Source organism: Loxodonta africana, chromosome 26 (assembly GCF_030014295.1).
Source record: "Loxodonta africana isolate mLoxAfr1 chromosome 26, mLoxAfr1.hap2, whole genome shotgun sequence".
Lineage (NCBI taxonomy): Eukaryota > Metazoa > Chordata > Mammalia > Proboscidea > Elephantidae > Loxodonta > Loxodonta africana.
In genome coordinates this window covers 39440083-39456901 of record NC_087367.1, presented here as the reverse complement: position 1 = coordinate 39456901, position 16819 = coordinate 39440083, and the positions used below count along the sequence as shown (strand labels likewise).

At 42.5% G+C, this 16819-nt stretch overlaps 1 protein-coding gene across 2 annotated transcripts in view; it reads left to right on the top strand.

The window, feature by feature from the left end:
• The window catches only part of CLDN18 (claudin 18), a 36685-nt gene that overhangs the window by 3640 nt on the left and 16226 nt on the right, over positions 1-16819 (top strand). Inside the window, exon 1 of one of the 2 annotated variants that reach the window (XM_010599491.3) lies at positions 5903-6237. The exons of the other annotated variant lie outside the window; for it this stretch is intronic. Within the exon in view, the coding sequence (XP_010597793.1) occupies positions 6018-6237 (220 nt within the window). The 5' untranslated portion in view covers positions 5903-6017. Of the gene's footprint in view, positions 1-5902; positions 6238-16819 lie in introns of those variants that run through there. 2 annotated transcript variants of the gene reach the window in all.

Sequence of the window (16819 nt, the reverse complement as noted above, 5' to 3'; positions counted from 1 at the left end):
ATTGTGTGGTTGTCCACCATTTTGTGATCTGATGTGGTTATTTTACGTGTTGTAAATCCTAACCTCTATCACGGAGAAGTGGTTAAGCAGTTGGCTGCTAATCCAAAGGTAGGCAGTTCGAATCCACCAGATGCTCCTTGGAAGCCCTAAGGGGCAGTACTACTCTGTCCTATAGACTCGCTATGAGTCAGAATCCACTCTATGGCGATGGATTTGGTTTTTTTAATCACGTTAATAAGGCAGAGTTAAAAACAGTAAAGTAAATGAGGCAGGACTTAGGCTGTATCTTGAGTCAGTGACTTTTGAGATATAGAAGAAAGAATTGAACAGAGAGGAGAGGGATCCCCTACTACTGAGAAAGAAGCACCTCGAGTGGAGTGGGTCCCTTGGACCTGGGGTTCCTTCACTGAGAAGCTCCTAGACCAAGAGAAGATTGATGACAAGGACCTTGCCCCAGAGCCGACAGAAGAGAAAGTCTTCCCCTGGAGCTGGTGCCCTGAATTCAGACTTCTAGCCCCCTAAACTATGAGAGAATAAATTTCTGTTTGTTAAATCCATACGCTTGTGGTATTTCTGTTGTAGCAGCACTAGATAACTAATACAGAGAGGAAAGTTTCCTTGTTGTGTATTTACTGCCAATAATTGTTGCAATCAGATATGTGCACAGACAAGAACATACAGTGCTCACTAGTGACGTGAATGTGGTACTGACCACCAAAGCCAAGGCTCATTTGAGCTTGGAGCGCTCATACCACCAAGTGGGGAGAAATTCTCCCACCTGTTTCCTGTTTGAGCTACAGTGAACCTTTTGTTCATGCAGCAGTTAAGAACATTAGAGGATTCTGAGGCACGGGTTAGCTTCCTCTCTTGTGTGGCTACGGGATCCTTCTCTGCAGATGACTGCCAAATCTCTCTCCAGTGCTCCAAACCAAAACCAAACCCACTGCCGTCGAGTTGATTCCAACTTATAATAACCGTATAGGACAGAATAGAACTGCCCCATAGTGTACCCAAGGCTATAATCTTTACAGAAGCAGATGGCCACATCTTTCTCCTGCAGAGCAGCTGGTGAGTTTGGACCTTTCAGTTAACAGCCAAGCAGTTAACCACTGTACCACCAGGACTCCCTCTATGAGAAGAAACCAAACCAACAAAACCTGTTGTCATCGAGTTGATTCTGACTCACAGCAACCCTATAGATACGGAGTAGAACTTCCCTGTAGGGTTTCCAAGGAGTGGCTGGTGGATTCAAATTGCTGACCTTTTGGTTAGCTGCCTGAGCTCTTAGCCACTGTGCCACCAGGGTTTCTATATGAGGGGAAGCAAATAAAAGTAACTTTTTAAAGTTTTTGGTTTTTTTTAAGAATAGTGAACTGAGGGGCTAACTCTGCCCAAAGTCAACCAAATTCTAAAGCTGTGATAATTAAAAATGTGCTTTGGCACTGGGATGGACAGACAGATTAATGGAACAAAATCAAAAATTAGAAATACATACATAAATTTAATATAAAAAGAACAGGTTTTACAAGGCGATGGGGAAAAGGGAATGTTATTCAATAAGTGCTGTGAAAATTATTGATTAGCTTTTTCTGAGAGAAAAAGAAAATAAATCATAGCATTAACCAATACATGCACCAAAATAAATTCCAGATGGATGAGATGCAAAAATACATAAAAATTTTTAAATCTTGTAAAAAAAATTCTAAAATATTTTGTCTTCTAAAGGAAAAAATAACTATAAGTGTAGAAACAATGAAAGAATACACAAAGGAAAAGTGATGTCATGAGACTATGTCATTCAACAAATATTTATTTAGCTCATATTATGTGCCAGGCACTGGGGAGCACATAAAATGAAATAGAGTGTATGTTTTTTTGTAAAACGATGACCAAAATTAAAAAGCAAATAGCTAACGGGAAAAGTTGTTTTCAGTAACTACAGCAATGTATTAACATCCTTAGCAAATAAATAGTTTATTTATGCTAAATGCTAAAATTCCAGTAAATGCATGAGAAAGAAGGACAAACTGACAATTCAAGAAAAGAGAAAAATACATCACATTTTTTTTAAGTTCAAACTGATCAGTGATCAAACAGATGCAAATTAAAAGAAGTTATCATGTATATCATAAAAAAAAAAAACACTATGAATCAGAATCGTCTTGATGGCAACAGAAAAAAAAAGGAGCCCTGCTCGGTGGTTAAGCATTCAGCTGCGAACGGGAAGTTCAGCAGTTGGAAACCTCTAGCTTCTCTGAGGGAGATTCCGTAAAGGTTTAAAACCTGTAAAGGTTATGTTCTGACCTTCGGGTTGCAGCCAAGTACTTAACCACTGCACCATCAGGACTCCTCCATAAAGACTGCAGCCTTGGAAACCCTATGGGGCAGGTCTACTCTGTCCTATAGGGTTGCTGTGAGTCGGAATCCACTCCACGCAGCGAGTTTTATCACGTGTAACTTACCACATTCACAATGTAGGTAGGTAATAGTGTAGTGAGACAAGGTCTTTCAAATACTGCTGTTGAAAATAAAATCCATGGAAAGCAATGTAGTTCTACATAATAAAGATTTTTTTAAAAATTCACACTCTGACATCTCAGTTCCACTTCTAGGAATCTATTCTAAAAATACAATCAGAAATGCTGCAAATAGTTACATGCAAAAATGTTTATCATAACTATATTTCATAGCAAAAAAAAAAGCTGGGAAGGAATAATCTAGCTAGATAAGAATAGACACTGTTTAAGTGAATAAGAGCATTTCTATATAATGGAATCCTAATACATTCATTTTAAATGATGTTTAGAAGAAGCTTTCGTGGCATGTATATAGTTAAGTGAAAAGAGCAAAATATGAAATTACATAATCTGTTAATAATGAAAAAAATATATGCAGAGAATTGATAAGAAGGAAGTATGCCAAATAAGGTCTCTAGAATTTAAAATTATGGGTGATTGTTAAAATTTTCTCTGCTCCCAAACTTTTCTGTGCACATTTTCCCTTATGAGCACCAAACGGGGAATCAGAAATTAGGGATATACAATGCGGAAATAGTCTTAAAGAAAAAGAATATTTTTCCTACCTGTGTACTAACAGAAATCCTGGTGGGGTAGTAGTTAAGTGCTATGGCTGCTAACCAAAGAGCCGGCAGTTCAAATCCACCAGGCGCTCCTTCGAAACTCTATGGGGCAGTTCTACTCAGTCCTATAGGGTTGCTATGAGTCGGAATCGACTCAATGGGAGTGGGTTTTGGGTGCGTACTAATATTGTTGTTAGGTGCTGTTGAGTTGGTTCCGACTCATAGTGACCCTGTAGGACAGATTAGAACTGCCCCATAGGGTTTCCAAGGAGTGGCTGGTGGATCCGCCTTGCTGATCTTTTGGTTAACAGCCGTGGCTCTTAACCACTGGGCCACCAGGCTCTGTACTAATATTAAACCCGTTGTCGTCAAGTGGATTTCAACTCATAGCAACCCTATTGGACAGCGTAGAGCAGCCCCATAGGGTTTTCAAGGAGCACCTGGTGGATTCGAACTGCCAGCTTTTTGGTTAGCAGCGTAGCTTCTTAACCACTATGTCACCAGGGTTTCCATACTAAAATTAATCCTCCCATATTACTCTCTATAATATTTGTATTATTATTTATACCATCACTTTTGCCTAATTAATACAGATCCTTTTATATTAATATTCCTAAAATGTGAAAAGAAACGGTGGTGAAAATGCTTTGTCCAACGTCAGAAAAAAATAATATAAACTCCTAGAAATTTACAACCTGAAATGGCACCTCAGATCCATATTTGAACCTAAATATGGGGATGATTTCCCTTAGGGAAACCCATAGGGTTTCCAAGGCTGTAATCTTTACAGAAGCAGACTGCCACATCTTTCCCCCTCAGAGCAGCTGGTGGGTTTGTACCAATAAACTTTTGATTTGAAATTGAGCAATTTAACCACTGCATCATCAGGGCTTCTCCTAGAGTGAAAACAGATGATTGGAAATAACCTATTTTTTTTTTAATTGTTTTTCATTTTCAGTTTATTATTTTGGAGACATATAGATGCTGCAGTTGGGGGTGGGAGGTAGACAAGTATTTTAAAATAGATTAGTGGAAACCAAACTGGTGGATCTTTTTGTGAATGAAAAGCCTACCTCTTGAAATAAGACTAAGGTGGACCCCTATCAACAAAAACAGTGGCAAAAATCATTCCTGAATTACTTTAACAAAGTTTCCAATCTAATTGGTCAATCCCTGTCCACCAGCAGACACCAGTGCCACTTCTTGTAGTCTTCCCCTTACCTTTTAGACTTGGGCTTGGTATATCAGTTTGGGGACACACAAACCATCAGCACTATTTTGCATTAAAAAGTGTAACTCTTGCTTTCTCTAATTTGGGGTTTTCTGGTTCATGCTTCATTCTCTTTGAATACTGACCACAGAACCTGAAGCAGGAGGTGCAGTCAAGCGAGATGTTGCCTCCGTTCAAATTAAGGGGGTGATACTCCATATTTGCTTTCTGTGTTTGCTGAGAATAAACCACAAGAGTGGTAGCTGGGTGCATTGAAATACCCAGCTGCCCACAGCTTGTTTCCTGGAGAATTACTGTAGAATTTAGAAATTGCCTGTGTGTGTGTGTGTTTCAGGGCATTGAAATCCAGATTTGGGGAAGGATGGATTAAAATGTCTTTGAACTCAAATGCCAGACATATGTCACCCAAAGAAAGAAGCAGCAGGTGGATCAATTCTCTAACACTTTCGAGTTGTGTAGAAGGAATGCAATGGCTGATCTCTTCAGCCAAGTCTCACTTTTTTATGATTGCACAGTTCCTGATATTTTCATCAATTACAGTGAAAACTTTTCTGCAAAATGTAGACAACAGTGCATGACATCTTGAAAGGGCCTCTGAAGTGGTGTAGTTTAGACCCCACATGTTACAAATGAATAAACTGTGACTTACTTGCAGGGGGCTGAGGAAATTGCCCAAAGCACACAGCATGTTAAAGACAGTGTCAGGAGCAAATCCTAGGTGTCGTAGTGGCCAGGTTGGTGGTCTTTGGCCCTGGCACCCCTGGGGCCTCCTCTGGCCTTTGGTGGAAACTTCTGTGTGCACCACATGATCTTCATGAGATTCTTGTGGCATGAATGACAGGATGAGATGGAGTTCGAGAGGATGCTTCACTTCTTCTCATCCCAGCTCTGATACCTGGGGACTGAAAGCATATCTCTAGGACTTGGCTTCCTCTTCTCAAAAGTAGGGACACCTTTGCCTGCCCCTACCACTCCATATGGAGATACAGAAGGAGCACCACACTGGAAGTTGAGGCAGGTGTCCCACTTGTGCCATTTTTAAATTATTTACCAATCAAGATGCTTGGGCAAGTTCCTTAACCTATTTGTACCTCAGTCAACTCACCTAAAGTAAAATGAGAATCATAATACCTGCCCTACTCTTTACCGTAAGATCAAAATGGGAAGGCGCAAGCAAAATGTGGTTTATGAGTAGTGAGAAGAAAATGTGGAAGAGAGTTTTGCAGGACCATTTATTTTAAGTGAGATTAGACAAAGTGGCCTCCAGTGCAGAATAGGGCCTAAAGGAAGGGCTCGTGGGGGTTCTCAGTGGTGGTAGACACATCAACTTTCCACCCAGATGGCAATGTGTTCAGGGCAGGGCAGAGATGGGGGTGGCAGTGGCTGCTATCCCCGTCTTGGGGGCTTTGGGGGACAGGGTCCTTCCATTCACTCAGACTGATTTGCTCTCAACCATCTGGGCCTGTGGAGCTCAGCAGGACAAGTACCTTCTGGCGCCACTTCCATAACAAATGAAAAAATAATGCCCTTGAACCAAGAGTGAAACTGGACTATCTAAGGAAAACACTGTGAGCAAACACTACAAGCTGAGGCAAACCATCTGATTAGAAGAGCTTCTCTCAGGAGCACATTGGGTCCACACTTTCCACAGGAGGAAGGCGGCAGCTTCTTCCGAGGTGGTGGCCAGAGGACAAGGGGGCTCAGGCCATGTCCACCACCACATATCAAGTGGTGGGTTTCCTCCTGTCCATTCTGGGACTGGCGGGCTGCATTGCCGCCACGGGGATGGACATGTGGAGCACCCAGGACCTGTACGACAACCCTGTCACCTCTGTGTTCCAGTACGAGGGGCTCTGGAGAAGCTGCGTGAGGCAGAGCTCAGGATTCACTGAGTGTCGGCCCTACTTCACCATCCTGGGCCTTCCAGGTAGGCACCATCCAACACCACTTAGCAGGACCAGGAGAGGGCAGCAAAGGTGCTGTTTGCTCTCACCCCAAAGATTAGGGGCCTCGGAAATTGCCACATGGACTGAGCCACTCTCTCACCTCTGGGTGTGACCCTTGCAGATATGGCTCAGAATAAAAGGTGTGAATAAGAGAAGAAGTTGACCTTGTGTCAGAAAGGGTGATAGTCACAGAGACACAGACACCATAGGGGAAAAACTGGAGAATTCCAAATGAAAGAAATGGCTAGTAAAGAAGCAGGTCACGAGAAGAGTGGGTCTGTGTTAAGGGCATAATTCATAGAATCAGCTAATGTTTCTCAACTAGAAAATAAATTGTGTGAGTATGTGTGCACGTGGGTGTATGTGTACCTGCACATGACTGCACACACGTGGGAACAGGGAAGAAAGATGGTGAGTATTTTGTTATGGCCAAAAAAAAAAAGTATGGAAAGGTCATTTAGTATCATTTGCAATTCAATTAAATTTTTCTTTGAAAAGTTGGTGTCTCTGTGGGTGCCCCCCCTCCAAAATCTTACTAACATTAACTTATAAATGTCCTTTTTCTGCATTTGTTGAGAAGTTCTGGTATACACTGCCAAAAACCAAAGTACGTTGAAATACGTATAATTGTAGATGTGACATCCTTTCACCCATGAAGACAAAACAAGTTAAATCCCTGCTTTTAATATGATAATTACCTCAAATATGCATCATAGCAAGTTTTCCTTCTGGATATTATGGGAATGCTCTTTGAATTTTGTTATTTTTACAAAAAGCAAAAAGATAATAAAAGGTTAAGCTAATCAGAGGCTCAAAGGGGTGGCCAAGACTTGAGTGTGGTGGAGAGAACAGTGCTGGCTTCTGCCTCTCTTTGAAGCAAACATCTGGTAAACAGATATATGGAAATCAATTTGCACAAATGTGTAAAAAGCCTGGGAAGCTCTTGAAATTGAATTGTGAAAAGCACTTAATTCACCTTCATTTTCGGAAAGAAATAAAATGAGAGTGAGAGAGTAGATGAACCTGGTTGTATTCAAATCCATTTTTGGAAGCTACCAGTATTCAGGACCAACAGGACTGTGACTCATTGAGACTTGCCTGGGGGAAGGCGAAAGGTAGATCCTGGTGGAGGGAAGAAAGCCAGGCTGAGGGGGGCAGGTGAGTTACGTTGTAGTGTGAGAGGAGAACTCAGAAGGGAAGAGATGCAAGAACCATGGCTTGTTGGGCTGCTAACTAAACCTAACTTTAACTATTAAATGAAGAAAACAGACTGATTCATATTCAATATTACAACATAACTTCCCTTGACTTCATGCTCGATAATCTCTTCCTGAGGCTCCACCACACATTATCAATATCCTGCTCACTCTGACTCAGAGTTCCCACATGAGGAGCTCCCAAAATCTTCCCACTCTCCTAAACTGCCAACCCTCATCACTGCCACCCTCACTTCTTTTTCTTGTTCTACTAAACGGCTTGTCCTCCATGAACCCTCTTAGAGTCTCTCCACCTTGACAGTTCTTCTTTCTGTAGAGCAAGATTACCTCCCCATTTCCCATCCAAGGCCCACCTCTCTGCCAAGCTCTGAAGGTACCACGCCATCACCTCTGAGATCTTGCTCTGCTGATCAGCCTCTTTCCTTTCTGCCTCTTTCATCCCTTCTTCCTACTTGTCTATGTCCTTCTTTCCTGGAAAATATTCCCTTGATTCTGATCATCATCAAGTGCTGTCTCTCTCCTGAGTCACTGACAGTCAAGGTAAGAGACTAAATTTTTCCACCACCTCTCACTCTTTGCCCTTCCCAATCTGGTTTCTAACTTGGTTATTTGTATATTGGTCTCATTCAGCGTCTGTGTTGCAGGTTACTTTAGCTAGATAGGGCCTGGTACATAGTGACCATTCAGCAAATTGTTGATAACTAAGTTGAACTTAGTAAAAGAATACTTCATTTTAAGTGTTCGTGTGAGCTATTAAAAACAAGTCAAAGGTTTCCCCCAAAAAGCACAGTAGATTGCCTCTGTACTGCAATGGCCTGTTATTGTGGCTCCATGCATAGAAAGGACCTGGTCCTCCTTCTGCCTCAAGCAGATTAATTTACGCATTCACTAAAAATATCTTTTGCATGCCTGTTATGTGACAAGAACCAGAGTTTCAGGGACTATAATAGAGTAGTTAATATCAGCTTCTCAGTGGCTTAACACAACAAAAGTTTACTTCTTGTCCATATGGTGGGCAGAGCAGCCTCCTGCCTCTTGTAGCTACACTATTAAGGGATGCTGAGGCAGAGATGAAAGGACTGAAGGATGCATACTAGATCTTAACTGCCCCAGCCTGGAAGTGACATATGTCACTTCCACTCACAGTCCCTTGGCCAGAACTAGTCATATGTTCCTGGGGGCTGAAAGATGGAGAGAATATGGCTGTTTGGTGAGTACCAATGTCTTAGTCGTCTAGTGCTGTTATAACAGAAATACCACAATGAATGGCTTTAATGAAGAGAAGTTTATTCTCTCACAGCCCAGTAGGCTAGAAGTCCGAATTCAGGGTGCCAACTCCAGGCAAAGCCTTTCTATCTCTGTCAGCTCCAGAAGAAGGTCATTGTCATCAGTGTTACTTTGGTCTGGGAGCATCTCATTTCAGGAATCTCAGGTCCAAAGGACATGCTCTGCCCCCTCCCCCCCTTGGTGGTTTGAGGTTCCCCTCTCTGCTAGCTTCCCTTTCCTTTTATCTCTTGAGAGTTAAAAGGTGGTGCAGGCCACACCCCAGGGAAGCTCCTTTTACTTTGGATCAGGAATGTGACCTGGTATGGGTATTACAATCCCACCCTAATCCTCTTTAACATAAAATTACAATCACAAAATGGAGGACAACCACAGAATACTGGAAATCATGGCCTAACCAAGTTGATACACACATTTTTGGGGCGACAGAAGTCAATCCATGACAACCAACTATGTCTACCACAAGGACAGTAACTTCCTGGGCTGCAAGGAAACCACCACACTGGTTTCAATTCTTCTAGACAGATAATTGTTTCAGCACCAAACAATCATACCCAATGGGAGTGCAAACAAATACACACCATTAATTTATATTCATCCTTCAGACAAACATTAGTTTCTCTATGTATAAAATATTGTCTGATACAAGATAATATATACTGTGCTATTTCAGAAGCCAGGCATTCTGGTGAGGGTAGAGGGGAATCAGGAAGGAAGGAGGCTTTTGTATTATAAAAATTTCTTAGCACATAATTATCAAAAGAATGTATGTACAGTCATGGGAAAAAAGCACACCTTTGATATTTAAAAAATCAATTTTTCCAGGAAGTAAGGAAGAAGAAAGGAACAGTGGAGCAAGGAAGGAGAGGGAAATGGAGGGAAGGGAGCAGTTTTGGTATTACTTGGTATGTACTTTTACTTCATGTCAGGCCAGTCTGAGAATGCTTAAAGAAGAAACCCAGCTACCACCCAGGAGCCCTGAGGTGGCTCAGACCCACAAAGGGAAAGGTCCTGGGCTCTCTGAAAAGGGTACTAGGGCACAGAGAGCTGGAAGAAAGACCTCCTTAAATCATAAGGACTGCAAACAAAATGTCTGCTGCTGCCACAATGTGTTTAGGGGTCTTGCAAACTGTTGGTCTATGTCTATGTCAGTAAGCTTGGGGCCCTACTACACCTGTTTTGCATCTCTCCCAACATCCAGCATGGCCCACAACAAGCACTGAGGCATTGGGGCAGGGGAAAGTGGGTGCCAGCTTCTGTGTCGTGTCTCCCAGTCGTGCTAGGAAAAGTCAACCTGGGCTGAGCCAGCTTTAGAACCAAGGAACAGCTCTTGGCAGCTGCCACAGAGGTGTGCACCAGCCCCACCTGTCTGGGTCGAGGGACAGGATTTCACCAAAAGCCAGGAAAGGCATTTCTTGGAACTGAGGTTATAGAAAAGGAGATATTTTAAATTGCTGACAATTTATGGCCACAGAGAGTATTTTCTAGAAGTGTGGGGTAGCCTGTCCTCATACAGCAGGAGTGGCTACATGTCATTTGGTATCCAGAAATACAAATATTTGTGTGATGACTTACTCTTGACTATCTGAGGTAAGGAATGGGTAGGAAGGTTACCAGGGGGGGCATGGCTCAGAAGCTAGAGGCAGGAATGTAAGGAGATGCAGCAACCAGAGAAGAGGCAGGAGGGTGGCTGAGGACACTTGTGGGATGCTTAGAAGCTGTAAGGGATAACACTAACCAGCCAGGGCCTAACACCTAGAGGGGACTTAGCAACCCAAAGCAGCCACTTAAAGCATTTTCTTGAGAATGACAAGGAGCCTGAAGCAGAGGAGCTAGGCGAAATGCCTACTAGATATAGAAACAAAAGGTTACAGAGAGCTGGTACAGAGAATTTAATTTTGACCTAGAACCCAGGCAAGTACCACCTCCCAGCTGAGAAGTAAGCCTTAAAGTACTATAAAGGCATGAAGAAGGTACCGTTATAACACTTTAATTAATAATCCTAATTGTTTCCACTTACTAAACCCTTACTAAGTACAAGTACTTTTCTTACAAAATATCACTTAATTTTTCGTTCATCTGATGAACATGTATCATGTCTATTTGGAATTTAGAGCCATAGAATAATTCAGTTCAACAAGTTGTATTATGTAATCTGCAGATAGATTAACGAGGTGAATAGTGGTGGTAGCAGGACTGTTTACCTATATATTGCCACTTCGGTATAATTTATGGCCCATGACTCCCTCTTCCTATGTTCCAAACAGCCCTTGTGGCATATGGTGCTTGAGGGCAATGCCCAGAAATAAAAACAGCTACTTTGCATAAGCTCTCCAGTTTATTCTTCACAACAATACAGGGAGGTGTGTATTAGCTTTATTTTTATGGGAAATGGAGGCTCAGAGAGGGGACAAGGTAACATGCCCAAGGTCCCAGGGATAGATGATGGCAGAATCAGGAGGTGAGCACAAGGCTGAATGCCTTCAAAGCTGTGTACTTCCCCTGCCCTGTGCTTAGGCTCTGTCTCTACATTCCAGCTAGGAGGGGTTGCCTTCAGAATTGAAGAGATTGTTCTGGGCTTCAGCATGATAAATGCAAAGGACATATCGGCACACACTTACAGCAATATCGTTAACTATTCACTATGTACTAAGTTTAAAGAGTGGATAACTTGCACATCTTTCCCATTTCCCCTCCCTGGAAATGGTAGAAGGGAAGAGAAGAAGACAGATGGAGTGGAGGCAAAAAACTTAGAAACTCATGTTCTGGCTCCATGGAGGCATCACACACAAGTAATGTTTTTCCCAAATGTGTTTGCAAACATTCGAACTGAATTAGGTACAGTGGCAGGGCCCTCCAGTTAGAGACAGGTGAACTGGGATCAAAGGTATGCTTGGCCACCCACATCTCTTGATCTCATTTTCCCCAACTGTGAAACGGCTCATTATAAGGCATTTTTGTGAATGTGATTTGCAAGCCACATATAAGACCTAGCAGTTGGCATCATGAAATCATCACTGTTGGGTCTATACCGCCCAAAACTCTCAGATAAACAGTGAGGAGATTTGGTCTTCCAGACTTCTTTCTTCTCCAAAATCAAGCATATTTTATGAATCCAAATATCTGAAGTAAAGATTATTTAAGTCACTTCTTTTTCTCCTTTCTGTCCCTCTCCCCGCTTGTGTTCTGACCACTTCGCTGTTTTCTCAGCCCCTTTTCAGGCGACTGGCTGCATTTTCCCCTTTATATCTCAATGTGCAAAAAAAGAAAAGAAACAGGGAGTTTCCCATTAACCTGTCAGTCATAGTTACACTCCAGGGGAAATTTTTTTTTTTTAATTATGTAACATTTAACTCAGAGAACAATTTGACAAGACCTGAAGCAAAAATCCTAAGGGGAAAAAATATATATGACTGCTCTTAAGTATCTTTTTTAAAGGAGCAGCCCTGTTTGTTTACATCTTGTTGTTGCCTGCATGTTTTTCACATAAAGTCTAATGCTCACTACAGTCCAGTGAAACTAGCTTGTCTTTCCCCAATTTTTGGTGGAACAGACTGGTCCAGGGAGGTACAGTGATTGTCTGTCACTTATAAAGTTGAAATGACATCTAGTGGGCCTCTTGGTTGTCAGTCAAACTGAAGAGAGACAAATATTTTAACACAAACATGCCTTTTATATATGTGGACAAACATCTCAATATTTATACACTATCATGTGTGCGAGGTCCCTGGGTGATGCAAAAAGGTTGGTGGTTTGAACCTCACCCAGCAGCACCATGGAAGAAAGGCCTGGCAATCTAATTCTGTAAAGGTTACAACAAGAAAACCCTAGGGAGCAGTTCTGCTATGCAACACATGGAGTTGTCATGAGTCAGAATCAACTCAACAATGGGTGTTATTTTTTTTTTATTGTGTGTGTGAAGGCGACACCATGAAGATCTGCAAATATGCCTCCAAAACTCAAGAGAGCGTGAGACTTGGGTATGAGAGGAGCCTGTTTGCCCTGGTTTCGCAACACCAAAGCTATGTAAACCCAAGAGTCAGAATGCCTTCTCAGCTTGTTGTGGTGGTGGCTGTTTTGATGGCAGGGCCAAAACAAAAACTTACTGCCTTTGAGTCAATTCTGACTCATAGTAACCCTATTGGAGAGAGTAGAACTGCCCCCATAGAATTTCCAAGAAGTGGCTGGTGGATTTGAACTGCCAACCTTTTGGTTAGCAGCTGAGCACTTAACCACTGCGCCACTGGTACCCCAGAGCATTCACCCACATCATGCCCTAAACTGGACTGTCAGTGGTGTGGCATCATTTCTTGATGGGGAGACACTTCATCAAAGTTAATGGAGTTGGACCTCAGCTTAGAGGTGAAAAGGGAGGGCAGTGAGGGTAAGAACATAGTGCACTGCCTCACCCATCACCTAGCTCCCCGACCCATGGCCAACCAGATTCTGGGTCCAATTTTCCTGATCTCCTCTGACTCAGTGCCACTGAATCCAGGTCTTTCCCTTCCACCTCTTCTCAAACACTTTTCCTTTCTTCCCCACCACAATCCCTCACACGTGACTGTTTCAAATCTTCAACTGTATTTTATCACCATGTGAGAGACCTAAACTTTCAATCCAGTCAGTACAAGCCAAAGCCTGGGATGGATGGTCAGGGATTGTTTCTTTTTAAGAAAGGGGAGGAAACTGATAGGCATTGAGCCAGGCTTAGTTTTATGATGGTACTAAGTAACATCTGATTCTCTCAGCACCTCTATGCAAGAGACATCTTTATCTCACTCCAGAGCTGAGGAAACTCAGCTTCAATGAGGTTAAATGACTTGTGTAAGGACACTCAACTGGCATCCCATCATTCTGTAGAATCTCACAAGATACAAAGGACTTCCATGTTGGTTCCCTCAGATCTCTGGAGAATCTAGGCTCTTCCACTTTGTTCTGATGGGCCTTTCTTCTGGAGTCTAGCCTCAGACTTCCCTTCTCTGGAGCCTCCTCAGACCACTCTGCAAAGGCTCTCCACCGCTTGCCAAAGTCTCCTCCACTAGCTCTACCTGCCTCCAGTCTGAGGATAAGCTGTGTCTGAGGGTGTGAATCCTTCCCCAGGTGGGTGGGCCCGAGGTCTAGGTCCTTGGCTCCTGGTGAAATGGCTGTCTCATCAGCCCCATCCTACCTCACCAGCAAAATGGTGTCAGCCACTGGGAACTCTTTCCTCTCAGCCCCCCACTCTGTGCTTCTCCACCTGAGCCCTTCTTGGGAGATGTTTTTCCACATTATTCCTTAAGGTTTATGTTGTTAAACAATTAAGTGAAAATCTCTGGGAGTGGGGCCAAAATATTAATATGTCTTTAAAAGCTCCCCAGGAGATTCTAAGGTGTAGCCAGAGTTGAGAATGACCACCCTAAGTCTTTGCAGGAAGGGCACCTCACCTGTTTGTCCATAGTCACTTTGGGGGAATGAGGTATTTTGCAACAGGGAGGGAACATTTAGTTCCCATTTCTCTGTTTGTTTCTTTCAGTCCTGAATTCTGCCTGCCCTTCAGGTCTGATAATACCTTGCTGTTCACAGGGAAGAATGCTGTAGTCACACCTTTGGTGCAGGAAATCAGTCTATAGAGTCCATTGACTCACCTCTTATCAGCTGATAAGCCTAAGCCTCTTGATTAGAATACCAAATAAGAAACAAAGTGACTAAAAGAGAAACCTGCATGTTTGGGGGGCAGTTTCTCTAGTTTTCTACCTATAGAGAAGGATTAAAATCCCAGATGGTAGAACCTTCTAGCTAGAGTGAAATTCAGGTCACCACCCTGCATTTCCATCATCATTACTAGGCATGGGCAGAACTTGAGATCTTGGTCCACCTATTCATGCCCAGAATTTTGGCTCTGGTGCTGGCCCTACAAGATGTAAAACAATGTTGGGTCTTTTCCAACTTCAGGCTGGTAGAAAGAGGTAGAAGTAAGCTGGAAGGAGGCTCCAAAAAATAAAAAGAAGCTCAAGGTCAGGGTGGACACCTGGTTCAAAGCAGAAGCTAGGGCTCATTGGAAATCCATAGATAAAAAGAAAGCAGGAAAGACGTGAGGACTTACCATGAAAACCTAACCTAGCAGAAGCAAGAGGACATCTGAAAGCTTAAGGAAAAAGACAGACAGAGACAGACTGGTCAGGGCTTCACTCCTCATGAGCTCCTGTGGCACACCAGACGCAATTCTCTACATCAAGCAAGTCCATAGTGCTTTCACCTCCCATCCACCAGTATCATCATCCCTTCTCACCCAACAATATCAGGGAAGGCTACATAGCTCTGCCACAGCTATGGCACACACATGGTGTATTTTCAGGAACAAATATTAGAACCACTCAGTTGAAGGAGAGTCACTGACCCACAAGTGACCAAGGTGAAATGAAGTTTGAGGTTCAGGGCTCCAGGTAAAAATCTAATCTTTCCAGGTTAAAAACTGCTTGAAGGCAGAGATCACTTCTCATGAAATTTTATCCCTACTACAGTATCTGGCAAAGGGCTTTGCAGAAGATTTGAGCTTAAAAAATTGCTGAATGAGTGAATGAATTCATGGATGAGTGTATTAATATTAAATAATATTAATAAATGACTATTAGAGTACACTAACATCTGCTGGCATGAGTACATGAAGGTATAAATGAATGCACACGCAGACGACACAGGTTTGTATTTGTTGTTGAGGGAACATACAGGGTGTTTGTCCCCATTATCCTTGCTGCCAGCAAAGCCACTAGGCAAGGCTTTGGAAGACAGAAGTGAGCCATTAGAGACCTGCTATATTAGGAGTAAGTCCAAGGACCACTTCAAGGCCTTCATGGGTTCCCTGTGTCAAACCGGAGTCACCATGGTTCTAGCATCAGAAGTTAGCTGGCATGTCCAGGATGTCAATGTTATCAGTTCTCCTAGGAATGATCTGATGCTGGAGGATTGATTGGTCCACACCTTGAACCAATGAAAATCCAGTGAGACTGAGACTGACGATGGATGCTTGTACAAATCTCTTACTAAAAGAGAAGCCAAGTTAAAATTAGAAGTTTCTTAGGGAGAAGAGAATCAGAAGCAAGTGAATGAAGGTCAGCAGCATGGAGCTAGAGCAGCTGGATACCATCATCTCTAGCACAGAGAATACCCGGTGAGAAGGCTCTCAGGGCCTCTGTCCCACAGACATGTCAGAAGGCTCTTTAATAAATTCTTCATGACCTGCCTCTCTTCTTTTCAATATTTTTCATCAATCACCAATTCTTTCATCATGAAAAATTGCTTCATGAGACACACCTTATGGTGAATAAACTGGCAACTCCACTGATGTTGGTCATGTTTGAGATGGAAATTTTCCCGTAGAGATTTAAGAGAGCTCCCTCCCAGGATTCCTGGAGGAGATGATGATGCCCTTCTATCAAGAGTCACATTTATAAATAATCTCCCAGGGCAGATTATTTCAGATGATTTTGGTAGAATGCTCCTTTATACATTCTTAGCATCTATTTCGGAGAATGATATTTTATGGCTGAGTCTCAAAGTCCGGCGGATATATTCTGCTCGGAGGCTACAGCTCCCTGTGTCTAGATAAGATTTTTCAAAGCAATGTGTTGTGATGAGAAAGTGATGATTTTGGCGACAGTTCTGTGTTGATGCCCAGGTCTACCTTTCCCTTGAAGTATCATCTTGGGCAAGTTACTTAACCTGTGAGCCTCAATTTCTTCAACTGTAAAATGGAGATAATCATATTACCTACATTTCAGGGTTTTTTTTTTAATAAGGATGAAAATCGTTAAATGTCTGAGAAGCTCTGAATTACTTTCCATCAAATTTAACAATTAGCTACTTAAGGCAGAGCAGAGCTTTCTGTATAGTTTATAGCTTCCTCTGAGCCTCCTGCCTACAACACTGTAGACTGTCCCTTGGCAACTTCTTCAAAAAGAAAAAAATATATTAAGTATTTCTCCTGTTCCTTTTCCATCCCCAAATTTGAATTTTGCCTAGGCATTATTAACTGGTCCCTAAGTGTTTTTAAGTGTACCCCAGAGGCCCCTTATTATTGGAACTC